This window comes from Podarcis filfolensis, assembly GCF_964270895.1.
Source record: "Podarcis filfolensis genome assembly, chromosome: 5".
NCBI lineage: Eukaryota > Metazoa > Chordata > Lepidosauria > Squamata > Lacertidae > Podarcis > Podarcis filfolensis.
Window position 1 is genome coordinate 34,861,045 of NC_139608.1, and position 20,818 is coordinate 34,881,862.

The window sequence follows — 20,818 nt, forward strand, 5'->3', positions numbered from 1 at the left end:
GCCTCTAGACCCGTCCAGATGCTGATGATGTCATTGTATGCCAGAGTAGAGGCTGATCCAAGCACAATTTCATTCAGTTTTCTGGATTTGAGCGGATGTCTCTGAAGTCAATGTGGTTACTTTGGATTAATGCCAAAGCGAATTTGTGTGGGTCCACCCATCCTTATTTACAGCACATGCCATCTGTGCCCTTGTGTTTTAAGCTGATATCATCATGCATATTGTGAGTGTCTTCAGGCTTGATGACTGCAATACCAAGTGATGACTTGTGAATGGCTGCATGTAAAACAACTACCATAAATCAAACATCATAATACTTTCTTAACCACTTGATGTACCTGAAAACAACACTTTCCTGTAAAAATAATCTATGTGTTCAGCTGCAAGGCACTGAATGCTAGATATGCATGCTTGAAATAGCCCTTTAAATCTTTCTGTCCTTTAGTCAATAAACCAGCTTGTGCTTCTTGGTTTTTTCAGTATGGAATAAACCCAAATTGCTTACTTCTTGCTTATTATCATCACACATTTCTCCTGTTTTGTTTGCTCCTCATGTTTTTATTACAGGTAGTTTTATTTCCTTCCTGTGCTAACTTGGCTATTAGTCAGGTGCACTTTGGGGACCTAATTAAAAGGTTCTGCGAGTGCTCTGGACTCGGACATTTTTCCCCAGTCAGAAACTACCATGTGTATTCCATTAGTGAATATAGGATAGCTACTAGCCTTGTGCCCCTAGGATTGAGTTACACAAATGAGTTTAGAATATTTTATTGTAACCTGTCTAGATAATACAGGCACCTCTGCACAAATGGCTTTTGATGCATTACTTTTAGGAAATATGTTATTTACACAGGTCTCGGGTTGTATATTTGCACAAAATTATAGAAGCTCTGAAACAGCTGGCTTGCAACACTATTGAATTGCTTGTAAGCAGGAGAAGGAAAGGAATAGGGAAAGAAAAATAGTAGGAGGCCAGTAATATACCAAAATATTGCCTCCTCTTCCACCTTCATGTTTATCCATGTAACAGGATAAGGGCTTCACGTTTCCGTACTAATGAACATGTAGACGAGGGCTGGACAATATCTGAGTTTTCGACATCAAGTTGTATCAACGTCGTGATATACTGATGTTTATACTGATGTCAGTATATCACGATATCTGAAATAAGGATGGAACTATGTAGAGGCAAACAGTAGGACTGAGTGATATCTGGTTTTCAACTTGGTGATATATTACAATGTCTGAAATAAGGGTGGAGCTATGTAGAGGCATTTGCTGGCTTCACAGTTTTTCCCACAATGTGATTTTTGCAAAGCACACGAACACATATATCATGATTTGCAATATATTGCCAGGTCAAAAACTATGAAACTGATATCACAATGTGGACTTCAAACTGGTTTTGGACAATGTATTGATATATTCCCCAGCCCTAATGTAGACATGGCTTTATATCACCTTGCAATCAGGGCACCAAAACTGGCGAAGACCCTCTTTTCACTGGTGAAGTACCTGGAATTTGGACAAATTCTTGCATGGTTGTTTCCCTCTTATGTTTGAAGTACTGCACCGTGATGTTCTAACAAGAGCATTTCATTGGACTTTTAATGGCTTACTATTCCGGGCCACAATGTTCACAATTCCAGTGTGTTTTGAAAGGAAATACTGCCTCAGCCTAAATGTCAACAGCACCGTAGCAAAATACTCTGAAAAGACGTAACATTTGCTCTCTTTTGTTAATTATGAGATTGGCAATAATGCAGCAGTTAAATGTCTGCTGTGCCATTTTACTTGAAAGTGAATGTTTTGTAAGGTGTCAAGCGCTTTTTCATGTCTTCTTAAAATTGAGAGCAAGTATTAAGATTTTAAGAACTGTTTGGACTATTTCCCTGCACGTGTTAATTTTTTTGTATATTCTCTTAAATAGGATTGTTAGCTTTTGCACATGAGTTCCTCTCAGGAGCAATGGCATGGAAAAGAAGCTTTTAGCATCTTTTAATCCTGTCAGCCTTTTGTCATACTGATTTACACAGTGATTTGCATATATTATCCTTAGGGATTAAACAGTCAGAAGAAGTGTGATTGCATTTAAATTTCACTGGTGCCTTTTGCCACCACCCTAAAATGTCCATGAAATATGTTTCATCACATTTCACATTGATGAATTTGTCCATCAGTTTTTGCCAAACCAGGATCTGTGGCTGGTTTCCAGCTGTACTTTAACCCAGAGAAAATATGGTGCTTTGATTTGCAGACGCACGGGAATGTTGTAGAAATGCATTTTGGACACTGGCCTTTTGGAAAATACTCTTTTGCAGATAGGAGCATTTGCATATACATAGGGTTGGAAATAAGTGAGCAGATTACAATTAATGTTTCCTTTTCAGTGCCTGAAGAAAATACAAATACATTGGAGAATATCTACCATATGCTAATGGTGTAATAGGCTAATCCAAATATAATTTGAAGCATTCTATTTGAATGGTCCCTCTTTCAATCTTTCTGGAAATTTCCGATTTTCACACTGATTTGTTCCCCGTACTTTTTCTGTTTGCAGGTTATTTCCAGGACTTGTTGAATAAGTCCGAGAAGGCCCTTTATGACACATTTCCCAGTATGTACGGAGATCTATACACCCAGAACTCAAAGGTTTTCAAAGACTTGTATAGTGAGCTGCGGCGCTATTACCGGGGTTCCAACATCAACCTAGAAGAGGCTCTCAATGAGTTTTGGATTCGCCTGCTAGAACGGCTCTTCAAGTTGATGAATCCTCAGTACTACCTTCCGGATGAGTATGTGGACTGCATGGTGAAGCACTCTGAGCAGCACAAGCCCTTTGGAGAGGTTCCAAGAGACCTGAAACTGAAGGCAACCAGGGCCTTCATTGCAGTCCGCTCCTTTGTGCAGGGACTTGGTGTGGGCAATGACGTTGTCAGAAGGGTCTCTCAGGTAAGTCATTGGCGAGAATTCCTGGGTGGTCACCTTGCCTGAGGCATTTTCAGGACTCTGTCTTAATTAGCGCAGGTGATAATTATTTTAACAGCTCGTTTTAACCTAGCAGTTCGAAAACACACAGTGCAAGTTGATAAATAGGTACCGCTCCGGCGGGAAGGTAAACGGTGTTTCCATGCGCTGCTCTGGCTTTGCCAGAAGCAGCTTAGTCATGCTGGCCACATGACCCGGAAAAACTGTCTGCGGACAAACATCGGCTCCCTCGGCCTGTAAAGTGAGATGAGCGCTGCAATCCTAGAGTCGTCTGCGACTGGACTTAACTGTCAGGGGTCCCTTTGACGTGCTTTCGGAACGACTAGGTTGGCAGGAGCAGGGACTGAGCAACGGGAGCTCACCCCATCGTGGGGATTCGAACCACCGACCTTCCGATCAGCAAGCCCAAGAGGCTCTGTGGTTTAGACTGCAGCACCACCTGCGTCCCTTTTAACTGTAAATGACTGCTAAAAACATTGGTAAAGGCCGTAAGGCGACACATTTGCTACAAAGAGCACCATGCTCTTTTTTCCCTTTTTGATGCTGAAACACATACTCACATACTGCAGTTTATAAAACTAGGCGTTTTATAATGAAAAACTTTTCCTTATGAAAAGTTGTTCACTTTCCGAACAGAAATGCACTGCGCTGTGTCATTTGTTGGTTATTCTTATATTATCTATTGATCTCATCAGACAGAATTGTTAGTAGAAGGGGAGCATTCTTCGGTGCTCTAAGTTCAAATTCAAGAGAAACATTGGGAAGTTGACAGTGGCTAAGTTTTTAATTTATAAATGTGGTATAAAATCGTTCAAAATCTGTTGTACATCCTGTTCTCATGACCCTTCAAGTAGTTTTTTTTAAGATTTAAAAAAGCAGGAGAATGACATAATTCAAGTGAAAGTAAGAAAAAGCTTATTTGTTTTTTTTAATTGATATCAATAGTCTTGTTCTAGGCCTGAATAAATGATCTGGCCACTTTTAACTATATTTCCCTCCTTCCCTCCATTCTCCTGTGCCTCTAGAGTCAGATGTCTGAAGATAAAATGAATTAAAAGGCCCACTGTTGGAGAATTATGGGTGTGAGGTTCCAGGAACCACTGTTTGGGCACCCCAAGCAGGAGTGGGGGCATCATGGCTTGACTTCTACAGACACCCCGTCTTTCTATTGATTTCTTAAAAGTTGAAGGTACAGCGGTACCTCAGGTTACATACGCTTCGGGTTACATACGCTTCAGGATACAGACTCCACTAACCCAGAAATAGTGCTTCAGGTTAAGAACTTTGCTTCAGGATGAGAACAGAAATCGTGCTCTGGCGGTGTGGTGGCAGCAGGAGGCCCCATTAGCTAAAGTGGTGCTTCAGGTTAAGAACAGTTTCAGGTTAAGAACAGACCTCCGGAATGAATTAAGTACTTAACCCGAGGTACCACTGTATTCAACCACCTTTCATTTCAGTGGTTGCAGGAGCATTCCTCATATGGAACAGCTGTTTCCACTGACATTTATCAGAGCAGCTTGCACTTTCAAGAACTCCCATGTATGTATCAAAGAGCATGCAGGGCTCTTGACTGTGGATTGCATTCATGCCTCATTTGCTCTCTGCTCTTGTGGTACAGAAGTTATAGACTTTATTACCTCCATAGATTCTCCTTCTTCCAAAGATTGACCTCCAGTCACCAAGTAAGAAGTCTGCTTCCAGCAGATGAGGTGAAGTGTCATCAAACAAGAGGCAAAACATAACATACAGGAGGTTGAAGAATCACTCTGTGTGTCTTGTTAGCAAAGGCCATTGGCTATTAGTTTCTTATCCTAAAATATATTTGATGTCTAAGCCCAGGAAATCAATTTGACCCATATATGCATCTTCACCAGCAAACAAGGATATCATCCTGTACGACTCCTCCTCGTTACAGCCATGATGATTCCCCTGTAAATTTAGTGCAAATAAAATGAAGGGAAATGGGCTATCCGTAAAAGGGAATGAATAAATAAATAAATAAAAATAAAATAAAAATAAAATAAAATAAAATAAAATAAAATAAAATAAAATAAAATAAAATAATTGTCCAGTAGCACCTTATAGACCAACTAAGTTTGTTCTGGTATAAGCTTTCGTGCGCATGCACACGAAGAATCTGAAGAAGTGTGGATGCACACAAAAGCTTATACCAGAACAAACTTAGTTGGTCTATAAGGTGCTACTGGACAATTTTTTATTTTTTTATTTTTATTTCGACTGCATCAGACCAACACAGCTACCTACCTGAATGTAAAAGGGTATGTGAGAGAGCCAGTAAATAATTGGAGAGCAGGAGTATGTCAGTGACCACATGACAAGCAGGACTCTTGTGATTTACAGTGGTACCTTGGTTTACGAACTTAATCCGTTCCAGAAGTCCGTTCTTAAACCAAAACTGTTCTTAAACCAAGGCACACTTTCCCTAATTAGGCCTGCCGCTTCCAGTGCCCTTCCACCAGTCGGATTCCGTTCTTAGACCGAGGTAAATTTCTCAAACCGGGACTGTATTTCCGGTTTTGTGGAGTTTGTAAACTGAATCATTCTTAAACCGGACTGTTCTAAACCGAGGTACCACTGTATTTGTTTTTAATGACTTCTGCCTCCACATTTTGCCTAAGTTGAAGTTCTTTCCTTGCCACCAGCTGCTGGACCTCGTATCATTCTAACATTTCAGCCATCACCCTTTTCACTTTGCACTTCAATAGGCTCTATATATTGCAGAAGCTCTTGCAGTGATTGAAAGGCATGTGTGCAGAGAGAGAAGTGAATAGAAGCTGCTCAAGGAATCACACATTGGAGGAGACCCAGCAACGCAAAAGTGCCCAGAGCCACAATTTCTCTTTTCCAGAAATGGCATTCAGAGTTAGTTCTCCTAATAGTCAGTGGAGGAAAAAGGCATCCTTGATGAAGGAAAAGCATCATGTTAGATTTGGAGCATTCATAATTGGGTCTGAAACTCTTCCTGATTATTTGTTGTAACAGAAGAGTGGGTGGGGAAATGATTGACAGGAGGGGAATATATTGGATTGGTGGCCTGTGACAGTGTAAGTGACAGATTGAAAAAGACAATGCAAGCGAGGCAGAGTTTCTCATCATACATTTAAAGTGCTAAGATACCAGTTTAAACAGTCATGACTAGTGGTGTGAGGTGAGAATATTCTCCAGAATGAGAATATTCTCAAGAAAATTCTCCGGAGAATATTCTCTACAAACTGTAAATTCTAATGTTAAGAACCAGTTTTACAACCCACATTTTAAAAATTTAGTAAATAATAAGTCAAGCTGTGATATTGCCAGTGTAAGTAAGGAATAATGATCATTGTGTTTTATTTTCTGGAAATAATAGCATTTATTTTAAACTTTATATTGATTTTATTAGTGTCGCACTCAAAATACTGTACCATGTAGATATGCTTATTAAAGAACGTACTCAGGTAGCGGACCTGAGATTTTTTAATATTCCTTTTACTTTAAAAGCTACATTTCCTACATACACAACATAATTAGAATTCAAAGTTGATGGTAAATATACAGGTAGTGGCAGGCTTCGTGATTAACGTGAATCATTCACGTTGAATTTTCAATTTAAAGTTTGGTGCAAAAAATCAAAGAATGTGAATTCACTGCATTTCCCCATTGAATAAAAGTATCTGTACAGTTTTTGGTTGCCATCTGAACACGTTTACCCATGAATAAACATGTATATTAACTAATAATATCATTTTCAATGCATTAAAATTATATCATTTTCAATGCATTAAAATGAATATTCTCCTATTTTAAATGAAAATTCTCTAATATGGTCATTAATCGAGAATATTCTCCAAAAGATTATTCTCTCAAATTTAACGTCACTAGTCATGACTTCCCCCCAATAATAATGAAAGCTGTAGTTCGTTAAAGATGCTGAGAGTTGATTGGAGATCCCTATTCCCCTCCCACAGTTACAATTCCCAGAGTTCCCTTTGATGGGAATCGATTGATCAACTACCCTAGGAAGTGTTTTTGCCAATATCTGGGTCCCAAACCATTTAGGGCTGTAAACATCAGAGTAAGCACCTTGAATAGGGCCTGGAAAACAGTTGGTAACCAGTATAGCTCTTTTAAGATAGAGGCAGTGTGCTCATGGTCTGCTTCCCTTCCAGCATTCAAGCTACAGCATTTTGCACTAGTTGTTATTTCCAGGTCATCTTCAGGGGCAACCCACATTACAGTTGTACAACTTGGAGATTACCAAAGCTGGGTTAACCATGGCTAGGCTATTCCTACCAAAAACGGCCATTGCAGTTTGGCAGATTTAAGTAAAACAGGCCAATACCACAGAAGAGGCAAGATGATTTTTTGTCAGTCATTTCAAGTGAAAAACCCAGCATGCAGTGGTGCCCTCAGCCATTTACACACCTTTATATGTACACTGGAATTTTTTTAGGGTTAGCGTGATAATTTCCCTGTAGCCTTCTATGTGTATTGATCTCTGGAGATCAGTTTGCCACCTTTTCAGAGGTCTGAATAGGCAAATGAAATGAACTGTGTATTCACCCCCATTTCTAGTATATTTTTAGCTCAGACAAAATGTGTGTGTCCCAGTGATAAACTGTCTAGGATGGAAATGAGTTGGTCAAGCACCAGGCTTCTGTTGGAAGATATATGCTATTTAAAAAATGATGTTCCGGATTAACAGAAAAATATTACAGTCTGTTGCAGACTTTATATACTAAACCGTTTTGTAGATTCCTCTCCACTCATCACATCTAATTTGACTACAGCCCTATTGTGATACTTGGAGACCCCTGCACATTTTCTCCTTCGTGATAATCTTTTCATTTATCATTTGTCTTGCCTCTTGGTCCTGTTAAGGACAGTTTTGCAGAAAATGAAGGATGTAAATGGGCTGAGCCAATGTAACTTTTCCAAAGCAATAATGGGAGTTGGGTTAGGAACATCCCCCTATACCTTATTATCTTCATTTCTGGATGGCTGTTCACAGCCACAGTATTCTCTTTTACTGTACCTCCTCTGGAATCATTTTCTGTTTTTTGCTCACTATGTAATCCTGGTCGATTGGAGATCACGTAGTGAACAAGATGATATCACACAATTTTATAGATTTCACATTGCTGTGCTGCCAGAGGGGGAGCACTGCCCATTTGCTTAAGGAGCTGGGTGGTGCTGCTCTCTTCCAGCAGTACACAGTGAGAGCAGGTCACAAAACTTCTTAACACCTGGGAGTAAGCCCCCATTGAATTCATTATGACTTACTATGGTTAGGATTGTGCTGCTGGTGTATTTTGGTATGTCCTCTTCAAGCCTGTCTCATAACAGCCGCTTCTTAAGGCTATATTTAGAAGCTCTTTCAAAAAGCTAAATAACTGCATCTAAAGCAGGAAACTTAAGATGATGATAAAGAAGATCTAAATGTATTTCTGCTATGCACACACATGCACGTTCATTTTATATCTTTGATTTGGATAAAGCAGGGTAGGGTGGGGGGTAAATAAATCACTCTTCAAATGCAAAGGATTATGATGCTTTGCTGTTATTGCTATCTCCAGGTGCACCTCTCTTCCATAGAATATCTGCTGGCTTTTTCCTTTTTTTGCACGTTGATAATATCTGTCAGACAGAAAACCTTGGAGCATTAGTCCCTTTAAGTGATGTATCATGAGTTCTCTGAAGTTTAAGATTCTGCCGCCATGCTAGATGGGACATGCGTTTTTCTAAATGCTCTGAATTGCAACTGACCACTCAACAAGAAAACACACAGCCAATCAAGTTTTTGTAGTATTTAACGGGGAAAACCCACATCTCTCCCTCCCTCTTTTTCACACACACACACACACACACACACACACACACACACACACCTTTTTAGGCACGTCTCAGAGAGATGCTGAGTGCATCTCTCAGTACTGATTGTAACTGTACAATAATGGCTGGTGACAGCCTTCTTGAAATGTCAGTGTTTATCAGGAACAAGGTGCTATATCAAGGGGTGTGCTTCTGTCGCATTAGCCTCTGAAATCAACTTCATGTTGTATCAAACATCAGTATAACATCCTGACTCATTCTGTTTTGTGTACTCTTGTGTGTATGTCCCCTTGTATTGACAGACCATTAATTCACTAACAGGGCAATCCTATGCATGTATACTTGAGCATAAGTGTGCATAAGATTGCAGCTTTAAGGGACTTAACTACACATCACCTTAAATGTGTTACCTGACTTGTCATCAGGGTGTTTAACTAAAATCAAGAGGGGGGAGTCTCATCAAGATTAGGACCACAGATTAGGACCATTAGGAGGGGAGTTTTAACCCTTCCCTCTCCTGCCACAATTCGAAAGAAATTATCCTTCTACCCCCATAGAGGAATGGGGGGAATATCTCACTGGTGCCAACTCTCACTAGTTTCACTGTTTCTATGCAGAGGGATTCCCCCCCCCCCCCGGATGACAGCAGGTAAATATTCCCTCTCCATGTGCTGTAGCCTCAGTCTAAATCCCATCCCAACTTGGTGTCACTTCAAGCAGTATAAAGTGATGTAGAGTACTAGTTAGTTCTCTAATTTGCTTTTGTGAAGTTTTAACAAAGGCTGAAGTGATTTGAAAGTGAGGAAAATGACCCTTGAGTCATTAAGAATTTCTGACTCATCTGTTTCGGTGGAGGCTGTTTTCATCATTACAGACCATGAACTGGCAACCCACAAGTGTTCTTGATGGTATAAACAATCCTTTAATGAGTTCCATCATAATATATTTATTGTTTAATGCAGGAACTAGTGAAATGGCCCATCCTTGTGATGGATAGGGTATATGTAGACATTGCAGACAGAGACCCCTATGTATCGGAAGGGGGGGGGGTTCCAGTGTAGAGAGAAGCACACGAGCCTGTGGTCTTTCCCCATCATTCCTCTTGAGTACTATCCATTGAGGAAAGTATTATTTGTAAAGGCCCAACAAGAGGCAGTTCAAAATTGGAGGCAGGACAGAGTGGGTCATAGGGAAAGAAAAAGATAAAAGAAAGTTGGAAACGGACAGCTGTCTTTGCCAGACAGAGTACAGTGGTACCTTGGTTCTTGAACTTCTTCTATTCTGGGAGCCTGTTCGACTCCCGAAACTGTTCGAAAACCAAGGATTGGTTGCAGGAGCTTCTTGCACTCAAGCAGAAGCCACGTCGGACGTTCAAAAAAATGTTCACAAACTGGAACACTTACTTCCGGGTTTGCTTCGTTCAGGAGCTGATTTGTTCGACAACTAAGCCGTTTGAAAACCAGGGTACCACTGTATATATGTCTGTTAGTAAATACTTTTGGTTTATATTTTTAACCCAGATGGTAATTTATTCTTGGCAATAGATAACTGCAGCTTGCACAATGCCAGTTTTACACTCCTGGCTAGGTCAGCATAGCGCTGAGCTTGCACATCAAGTTTGACAGGCGAGTGACAAAAGGTAGGTGCTCCTTGGGCGCATGTTGAGTCTTTGTCAAAGTTAGACTGCCTGTAACTGCCCTTCTCCCTCCGAGTCAATTGTTCAAAAGGACAGGAAAGCAATATATGGTTGTGCATTTGAAGTGAACAGCAAACCTCTGGTTGACTCCTTAGTTAGAATACCTTGGCATGAAAATAATGAAATGTGTATATTAAGAACATATCAGATTACCTTTGCCTTGATCTGTTACTTATCTAAATTATTTATTCATTCCCAAAGGATTAATGTGCGTATGAACAAAGAAATTCTTCACTAGGAAATTTAGACAGGTCTGAACAAGTTTTTTTTTTAACACCGATCCCTCCCTAATATGACCCTTGGAAAATGCCTCTTTAATTCCCCTCAATTAAAAGGTAAAGACAGATTGCAAGCGTCTGGCAGAGCTTTCCTCCACACCTGCTCAACGAAAGCATGTAGGAACACATCTCAGTGAGAGAGATGCCCACTTGCCAGATTTTATCTGCCGCGACTGCTGCTGAGTGAGACCATAAGGAAGAAACTTTAGGAGAACTGTGTTTGCATCAAGATTGCATTGTTGTTTCTCTTCACTGAGTTGTCAAGTGATATTAGAAAGGCCTTCACAGTCCTGAAGATTTGACCTGGTATGAACTGATCTTCATGAAATTCTTGTCTTAATGAAAGTAGCATTGACAGGAGTACACCCAGGTATTTCAGCAGATGCGGTTACAAGAACAGGATTGATGGTGCTTGGCAAAACCATTCGCTGTCATGTACTGCATTCACACTACACCAGACTGTTTAAAAATGGAACAAATCTTGTTATCCTTTGCTTTGGCTACAGTCCTTGTGTTCTGATTTCCATGCACCCAGAAATGACAGGCTTTAATCTGATAATTGTTATGTTGATCATTGAGTGTTTTGGTTTAAGATAGTCCTCTACATTCCCGCCTACGTAACTTTTCATCAGTTTTGAATTAGCAAGAAAAATTTTACTTGGCAGTGTTTGAGTGAAAAGCAGCATTTTCAGAAATATTTCAGCTATTCAGAATGGGAGTAGGGTATGTTTTAAAAACAATTTATTGGATCAAAGCAGCACTTTCTGCATGTCATGAGGATGATCCAGCTAATCAGCCCTTTTCAGTTCCACTGATTGAAGTAGGAAAGGCTTATGCATATGCTGAACTCTCATATTAGAAGCAATGAGATGTATCTGTTCAACTTTGACTTCATTGTACCCCATATCGACATGTTTCTCATGTTTTTATTGATTGGTTGATTGAATTTATATATCGCCCTATACCCAGAGGCTCAGGGCAGTTCACAGAATAAAATCAAAATATAAGACCACAAAATACATAATCAAAATAAAAATATCAACCCAATAACCCCTGTCCTCCATTTATGACCTTTCTTGTGTGGTTGCATGCTGGGGGTTGCTGCAACAGCTGGTGTGCACAGGAAATGTGTTTTGTGAATTAAAAAGAGAAATCAGTGGAGATACAGCCATCCATAAAGACTTAAGCCATTTCCACACAGAGACAGCAAATGTGTTGCCATCTTTTCCACCCATCCACATTGAATGCATGGAGAAGAATCCAATAATTATAAAAGGTCTTTACCATGTCATCTTTTATTGGTAGCCAAACTAGTGACAGATAGTCATCAAATAAATGAGGAGTCGGTAGGCTGACATTCTCTGGCATAATTTGGTGATGGAAGAGGTTACTTGCTATGTAAAAGTAGGTAGAGACTGAGCAAGACCAGCTGACTTCTTAATGCTTCTGATCACCTCTCCTTAATTATAATGAGATTCCCAACATATTTTGTTCCAGCCCCAATATTTCCCCATGGAGGGACCATGCCCAGTGGCTGCTTGTTGGGAGAGTCAAAGAGTGTTGTGACTTGCTTGACCCAGTTCTTACAACCATTTGGGGACTCTCCCTCTGCCTCCTAGCAATAGGATGCAAGGACCAGCATGTCATCTTCCAAGCACTGTGTGCCTGAAAATGGGACCAGTGGTACTCCACCATGTGCTGTTTTTCCCCACTCACACAGTGCTGCTACAGGCTGCTGGAATCCTCTTCCTTGTTTATCCACATATGCACATAGAGGAAAGTGAACAACAGCCTGGACAGCTTGTGAAATACTGAACGGTCCAGTATGAGAAAGCACAGTCAACTAAGAGTTGTATAATGAACCAAGAGGGAGCTATATTGCATTTATCAAATACTACCTGAGGAATACTAATGGCTGCAGTTGGAAAGATTTCTCAGTACCAGTAGCAAATAATGACTTACGCAGAGGAACATTGCATGTGAAGCATGGACTGATATGAATCTTAACTTCTTAAACAATGAAGCCACAAAGCTTAGATAGGGGGTGTGGTTGGTTTAGGATCAGAATATTTCCCTAAGGTCCTGAAACCCTGATTTCAATCTTTGCTTTGTGGTTGCATCCATTGTAGGAACTTGATTAGGACTCTTTATTCAAGTAGATGAAATTACTGTTTGCCTGAGATCCCTTTATGTTGCAAGTTGCAAATGCAAGTTGATATAGTAGCTCTCCACTCGACAGTCTCCATTTGACCTAAATCAAGAAAGTATTAGGATCTTTACCAGGGCTAGCCCAATACATTTTGCTGCCTAAGATAAAGGACAAGATGGAATCGCCAACATTCCACAAACAGATGCCATCCTGACTGGTAATTGGACCTTCCTTCATCACTGCACATGAGGCATGAGGTCATTTTAGGGGGTCCAAGACAGACCATGCGGCAACAGAGGAAAATGACTGGGGGGCTCAGGAGGAATTGTAGGGGGTTGATGTTGCTGCCACCTGAGGTGGTTACCTCGCCCTGTCTAATCGTAGAGCCAGGAATTCTTAAAGAATACTGAAGGCTTCACAGATTGATGGGTTTGCCTTACTATAACTATTCAGTTTATAAGTACCCTAACACTAAGCATTAATGCACATTTCCAAAGACTGTGTTTCATATCTGTCTTCTCAAGGAACTTCAGTTTGAACCAGGAGTTTCACTCATGATACCTCCATGGTGGCTTTGTTTGTTTGAGAGCCTGATCTCGCAGTTGTACTGCTTTTCCCATGCACTTGCTCCAAACTTTGGCGCCAGCTCAGAGTGCCTGGATAATTCTGTGGAATGCTCTGACCTGGACATTGTGTTCTGGGCTTTGATGTACAACTGAAAAAATAGCTTATTCTCCAGGAATCTGTTCTGTACACTAGTGCTGGATTACATTAGAAACCAGAACTGCCATGGAACAATTCCAGCACTTGCCTTTCCGTATCTGGGATAGATCTGAAGATGATTCTGCATGATCCATGCACACAGAAATCCATTTCAGGTGGAACTGGTCTTTGGGCTGTTTGTACAGCTGCACACTGGGGGTATTTGTCAATCTTTCCCTCCCCTCTCCTTTCAGTCTTTAAGAATATTATAAATCTTCTTGGAATTCAGATGCAATATACCCAAAATCCATTCTGGGAACTCACGTAAATCCCATTTCCCTGTTCTGTTTTGTAGTCTGCCGGTGCATGTCATGATTCTGTTTAGACTCTCAGGTCTCCGCTTTTACATTATGCTGGTGGTATGGGAGCTACTGAAGCATATTTCATTCCCATGCCACTGAAGCAACATGGAATACCCACACTCCACCCCATGCCAACATTGCCCCAGCTTACAAGAAAGGAGGTAAAACACATGGTTGCCTGACATAGGGCCTTCTCAAGTGTGACTCTTGTGACTATAGAATGATCTCCGCAAGGAGACCTGTCCTGTGTTGACTTCGATGTATTTTTAGTGCTAGGTGAAAAACTTGAGTTTTGTAGGCCTTTTTCAATTTTAAAGTTTATTTAGATTGTTGTTTTAACCTGCTCTGGTACTAATAAACTTTTTATTGCTCTTGTGCTGGTTGTTTTTACTTCTAAATCTTGCTTACCCTCTCTGAAAACCCTTTGGCTGAAGATCAGGAATAAAAAAGTCCCAAATAAATAAACAATAAATACGTGTGGGTTGCTTCCCCGCCAGAGGGTAGCCTGCTGGTCTGCACACCTGGTGATGGTCAAGCTGATCAAAAACCATGCCTAGAATACTTTCAGACATTCTTTCCATAGGAAATTCAGGTTTTGAGCATTTGGTTGTTTATTAAAAAAGAAAAGCCTTTTATCTTTGCAGCACCTTCAAGATTAACTTGTTTTATTTTAACTCTGTGAACTTTTGTAGACTCCAGTCTGCTTCATCGGATTCTGAAATGGAGATCTAGGGACAAAATGAAAGTGTATGACAGAGTGAACTGTCTATGAAAGCTCATGCTGGCAAAATAAAATAAGTTTGACTTAAAGTTCCCACAAAGACCAAGCCTTTTCTTTTAAAATATCTCCATAATAATCATTCTTGGGAGCAAATTTGTAACTGAAAACTGTTAACATGGCAGTGTTAAGAAACCATAAATAAGCTTTGGAAAGGCACAAGGAAGAGGAACAAACTAAAAGGCAAGTAGTTTCTTGCTACTGCTTTTTGTCATACACACAGAATGATTTTCACTACTTATACACAGTGATTCTGTAGGGCTGTGTGTTTCTCATGTGCCTGTGGTCATGTTCTCTTCCTAATGAGGTGGATCATAGCCGATGAAAGCATATGCCATAATAAATTTGTTAGACTTTAGGATGCCAAGAGATTCTTAACTGTTTTTGCTGCAAGAGATTAATGTTCCTACCCTTCTGGAAACGGGGTCTTGTTTGTGTTTTTCTCCATTAGGGCAAGCTTGGTGCAGGCCTGTTTCTAGAAGACTGGTTTAGCTGGGAAAGAGAAGGAGCTCCTGCTCTGTAAACTTTTCCTCTGAGCAGTCCCCACTTTTAAATCATTACTATTTTTGTTTCGCGCCCTTAACTTGACATCACAATAATGCCAAATGAAAATAATGAAAATCTTGCATGTCAACACTTCTAATAAGTCTTGGTCTTTTAGATTTTTTTTAATCGGTGGGATTATTGTGTGTGTGTGTGTGTGTGTGTGTGTGTGTGTTGTTTTTCTCTGGTTGATTAATTTCTGTTCTTTGAAACTATTATCCTTTGATTGCCTTGCTATTTACAGAAGGACTGAAGCGCCACCCAGTGATCACCAGAGGGGACTGAAATGATTCCGACAAATTTAATCCCAGGCATTAAGACTCATATGCCTCAATCCATTGCCAATCCAGCTAGGAGCACTGCATGTGTGTGTCCCTAGCTGAATTTGGAAACCTATGTGGTCTGGGTGGATGCCTGACTGTGCCCCAGTAAGCAAACAGATGCCTCTGGGAGCCTGCAACAGGGCATGAAGGTCCTGCCCCAGCATTGGCGTTCCTTAGCTTGCAGATTCTAGACATGGAGATTCCCTATCTAGCTGCCATAACGGGCCTCTCCTCCACTAATTTATCCAGGCCCCTTTTAAAGCCATTATTCACATGTTGCACTGAGCACAGTGGACAACTGTCTGTGTGAAGCACTGTGCACTTCTTGATTTGTGCAGCTCAGACTTTACACTCGTTCTTGTTAGTTCTTAACGTCCCACAAGGCTCTCAGTTGTTTTTGTTGCAGGCATCTTAACATTGATATTTTATGTCACTGTTTGGCTTTTGACAGTGTTTGATATTTAGGTTCAACAGTTTTGTGACAGTTTGAGCCATTACCCGGAATGATATTTAACATTTTATCGTTGTTGTAATTCTTAACAGTATTTAGTAGCCGGCAGCTTTTGACACTTGCTTTTTCATACCTGGCAAAACCCTCAGGAGAGAATTCTAGAGTGGCCTGCAGGCCTAAGGGACTCAAAACGTTGATTTTCAAGGTCACATTTTAGTCAGATTCTGCATTTAAGAATTTGAAACATTGAGAGGTTTTTCGTTCTGCTCAGCTCTAATGATAGACTTAAATTTGAGAGAAATTTAGCCATATCCATAAATTTCAGATAGTAAACTATTTACTGCTCTGCTTAATGAGCACAAGGATTTGTTTTCAAATTGTACAGATTGCTGTGTGTGTGTTTCTACTACCCCCCCCTTCCCCAAATCCCTTCTGTTTTCTTTGTGTGTCTGTTTGTTTATTTAGATTGTAAATCTGCAGGCAGGACTCTGTTCTCTTTTATCCTGCATTTTATATTGTACAGCTGCTGCTTCTGTCTTTCATTTTCTTTTTCTGGTGGCACTTAGGAAATAATGGCTGTGTTCTTTTAAAGGTCCCACTGAGCCAATATTGCACTCGGGCTATTATGAAGCTGATGTACTGTGCACACTGCCGGGGCATGTCCAACGTAAAGCCCTGCAACGGCTATTGCCGCAATGTCTTGAAAGGCTGCCTGGCCAATCAAGCAGACCTGGACCCTGAATGGAAGAACCTGATTGGTAAGAAGAGCAGGCAACTGCACATTATTTCACTTTGGCTGGTCTTTTGCATGTAATTCCCGCCCCCCTTTTTTCCCCAATCAATAGAGTGCAGTTTTGGAGAACAAACAGATCAATTGATAGAAGCATTCACAATCCCTTTGCACTAAATTCTAAACACTATCGATATGTGTAGATGTTTCTGAAGCACCACTTCATCCTGTAGACTAAGTGCATACCTGCATCTCAGCTTCCCATGCTCTGGGCCTGGATGCTTTTAACTGCTAAGGATTTGCAAAGTGGCCTTGTAAAAAGCTATTTCATTCTAGAAGATCCCAGATTCAGCATTTACCACTGGGTTACTCAAACAGTGTCGCTCTTGGCAGATCTGAACTTGCCTCTCTCTGTAGTGTGAGGAGAACAAACAGAAGCATGGGATAAAGAGCCTGGAATACGTACACATGGTGGTAGGAAAGAAATTTGGATGACCATTGGGTGATCATTTGGCCATTCGAAACCCACCAATGTTTTGATCAAATAACAAATTTCCTTGTGAGAAATTTGAATAAAATGAATCACAGATCGGGAGCAGCAACATCTTTTTTCTCCCGAAAGCTCTGTGCGTATCTGCAATTATACAAACATTTAGGAAGGGTGGCATTCATCAGCAGAATGAACAGGACAATTGCTAGAATCACCAAGGGAGAAAAGACTAGGCTAGCTTTGCAGTCCTGTGCCAATAAGTATGTGCTTTAACACACGGGGGGGGGGGGGATTAGTGGGTTGTCTTTGTTTTTGTTTTTATTATGTATTTTGTGTTTTTTATATTGTGGGTTTGTTTTTGTTGTGAACCACCCTGAGATGATGATGATGATAATAATAATAATAATAATAATAATAATAATAATATTTTTTTATTTATACCCCGCCCTCCCCAGCCAAGACTGGGCTCAGAGCGGCTTACAAGCAATAATAAAAACAAGTTGAATGATTACAACTTAAAAACAAAAATAAAATACAACATTAAAATAATGGAACATTAAAATATTAAAATGTAGCCTCATTGCAGGAGGAGAAGGAAAAGAAAAAAGAAAGAGAGGGAGGGAGGGAATCAAATTGGCTCCAAGCCAAAGGCCAGGTGGAACAACTCTGTCTTACAGGCCCTGCAGAAAGAAATCAGATCCTGCAGGGCCCTGGTCTCATGAGGCAGAGCGTTCCACCAGGCCAGAGCCAGAGTTGAAAAGGCCCTGGCTCTGGTTGAAGCCAATCTAACTTCCTTAGGGCCTGGGACCACAAGGGTGTTGTTATTTATGGACCTTGAGGCTCTCCGTGGGGCATACCAGGAGAGGCGGTCCCGTAGGTACAAGGGTCCTAGGCCGTGAAGGGCTTTAAAGGTCAAAAGCAGCACCTTAAATCTGACCCTGTACTCCACCGGGAGCCAGTGCAGCTTGAAAAGCACTGGGTGAATATGCTCCCATGGCAGAGACTCCGTGAGGAGCCTCGCTGCAGCATTCTGTACCCGCTGGAGTTTCTGGGACAGCTTCAAGGGCAGCCCCGCGTAGAGCGAATTACAGTAGTCAAGCCTGGAGATGACCGTCGCATGGATCACTGTGGCCAGGTCGGGGCGGGAAAGGTAAGGGACCAACTGCTTGATGCGGCGAAGGTGGAAAAATGTCGCCTTGGCTGTTGCTGTAACTTGCGCCTCCATGGAAAGGGAGGCGTCAAGGATTACACCCAAACTCTTAACGGAAGGCAATGGCACTAATTGGGCCCCCGCAAGAGAAGGGAGTTGGTCCCTCATCCCCATGCCATCCCGACCTAGCCATAGGACCTCTGTCTTTGAAGGATTTAGTTTCAATCGGCTCCCACGAAACCATCCAGCCACAGCTTCCAAGCATCTGGTCAGTGTGTTCGGGGCCGAGTCGGTGTGGCCATCCATCAGCAGATAGAGCTGAGTGTCATCAGCATATTGGTGACAGCCCAGCCCAAAGCTCCGGATAATCTGGGCAAGGGGGCGCATAAAGATGTTAAAAAGCATCGGGGAGAGAATTGCGCCCTGCAGCACTCCACACACCAAGGAGTGGCGCGACGACATTTCCCTCCCTAGTGCCACCCTCTGTCCCCGACCAGAGATAAAAGAGCACAACCAGTTACGGGCTATGCCCTGTATCCCCACATCTGCGAGGCGGTGGTCCAGAATATCATGATCGACCATGTCAAAGGCTGCTGACAAATCTAAAAGGATCAGCAGTCCTGACCCGCCTCGATCCAGTTGTCTACGGAGATCATCTGTTAGGGCAACCAGAGCCTTCTCCGTCCCAAAACCAGGACGGAAACCGGACTGAAATGGATCTAATGCCGATGTTTCCTCCAGAAACCTACCAAGCTGTTCAGCAACCGCTCTCTCAATTACCTTACCCAGGTATGGAAGATTTGAAACTGGGCGGTAATTGGATAGGTCTAAGGGATCTAATGAAGTTTTCTTTAAGAGTGGACACACCACTGCTTCCTTCAGTTCCCCTGGGAATGTCCCCGTGTCAAGGGACAAATTGATAATTTCAACCAGGGGGGTCCGCGCAACATCTGGACACTCCTTAATCAGCCAAGACGGGCACGGATCAAGGAGGCAGGTGGTGGGCCTACCAACTTGGAGGAATCTATCCACATCAGTAGGGAGTATCCGATCGAAATGGTCCAACACTGGACCTGAAGTCAGTCGAGGGGCCTCCAGTTCAGTCACTGTATCTAAATTGGCACGGAGGTCACGGCGGAGCAACAGGACTTTCTCCGCAAAAAAGCTCGCAAATGCCTCACAGCTGTGGGTCGAATTTGTGCTTAAATTTGGTTGTCCTCCTAAGGACGTTGTTGACCTAATTATTCTAAAAAGTTGTGCCGGGCGAGAGCTAGCGGATGCAATGGAAGCTGCAAAGTAAGATTTCTTAGCAGCTTTCATAGCCATCTCATAGGCTTTCATAAGCATCCTATAAGATGTTCTTGAGGCTCTGTCACAAGTCCGTCGCTATACTCGCTCTAGCCGTCTGAGATCCCGCTTCATTTTCCGGAGCTCCTCAGTAAACCAAGGTGCCCGGTTTCGACGGGGTCGCAGAGGGCGCTTAGGCGCGATCTCATCAATGGCTGCCAAGAGCCGGTTATTCCAGTCCTCAACAAGGTCATCTAATGAGTCGACAGGAGGAGCAGGGTTCCGCAAGGCTTGTCAGAATCTATCAGGATCCATCAGTTTTTGCGGACGAGCCCAAATAGGTTCGCCACCCGAGCCGGGGAGGAGCGGGTGTAGGGGGAGGAGAGCTGCGGGTGTAGGGTGGTATACAAATTTAATAAATAAATAAATTGACAGAAGTCATCACCGCCCTTTCTGTAAGACCTTAGAAGGCTTTTAAAAGTTGCTGTTCCTCGTTTGCCCCATTGTTATTACCGGTTAATTTTAGTACAAGTAGGAGGATGAAATGGAGTCTAATTCCTGGCACTTGAACCTATGGGCTTGACAACTTTTGTTGGTTTAAGCTTGTTCTGGAGACCCACTGAATGAAGTTGTTTGTGTGAGAAATAGACAGAGTACAGCTTTTACTGCATGTAGTGCTGACATGGTATTGAGAGCCAGCATGCTATAGCGGCTAAGTCTGGGGAGATCCAGGTTCAAATCCCTGCTTGGCCATCCAGGTCACTGAGTGACTTTGGGCCAGGCACACGCTTTCGTAGCCTGACCCTGCATCACAGGGTTGTTGTGAGGATAAAGTTGGAGGTGAGAATCAATCCTGCCACCCTGAACTCTTTGGAGGAAAGGTGGTGATGTAGATGTAAAATAATAATGATAATAACAACAACAAGGCTAGGAATAGTTTTTAAAAATAAAAATAAAAATTCCTAGTGCATATATGATACTGTAATCATAAGAATTACAGAAAAAAAGAATTATAAGAAAAAAGCAGAGACAGCACCTTGCCAACAAAGGTCCATATAGTTA

General features: G+C 41.7%; 1 protein-coding gene across 1 annotated transcript in view; it reads left to right on the plus strand.

Moving 5' to 3' along the window:
* The window catches only part of GPC1 (glypican 1), a 193,761-nt gene that overhangs the window by 162,711 nt on the left and 10,232 nt on the right, over nucleotides 1-20,818 (plus strand). The window contains exons 3-4 of the mRNA XM_083613813.1: nucleotides 2,561-2,952; nucleotides 16,692-16,857. Of these exons, the coding sequence (XP_083469939.1) occupies nucleotides 2,561-2,952; nucleotides 16,692-16,857 (558 nt within the window). The remainder of the gene's footprint in view (nucleotides 1-2,560; nucleotides 2,953-16,691; nucleotides 16,858-20,818) is intronic.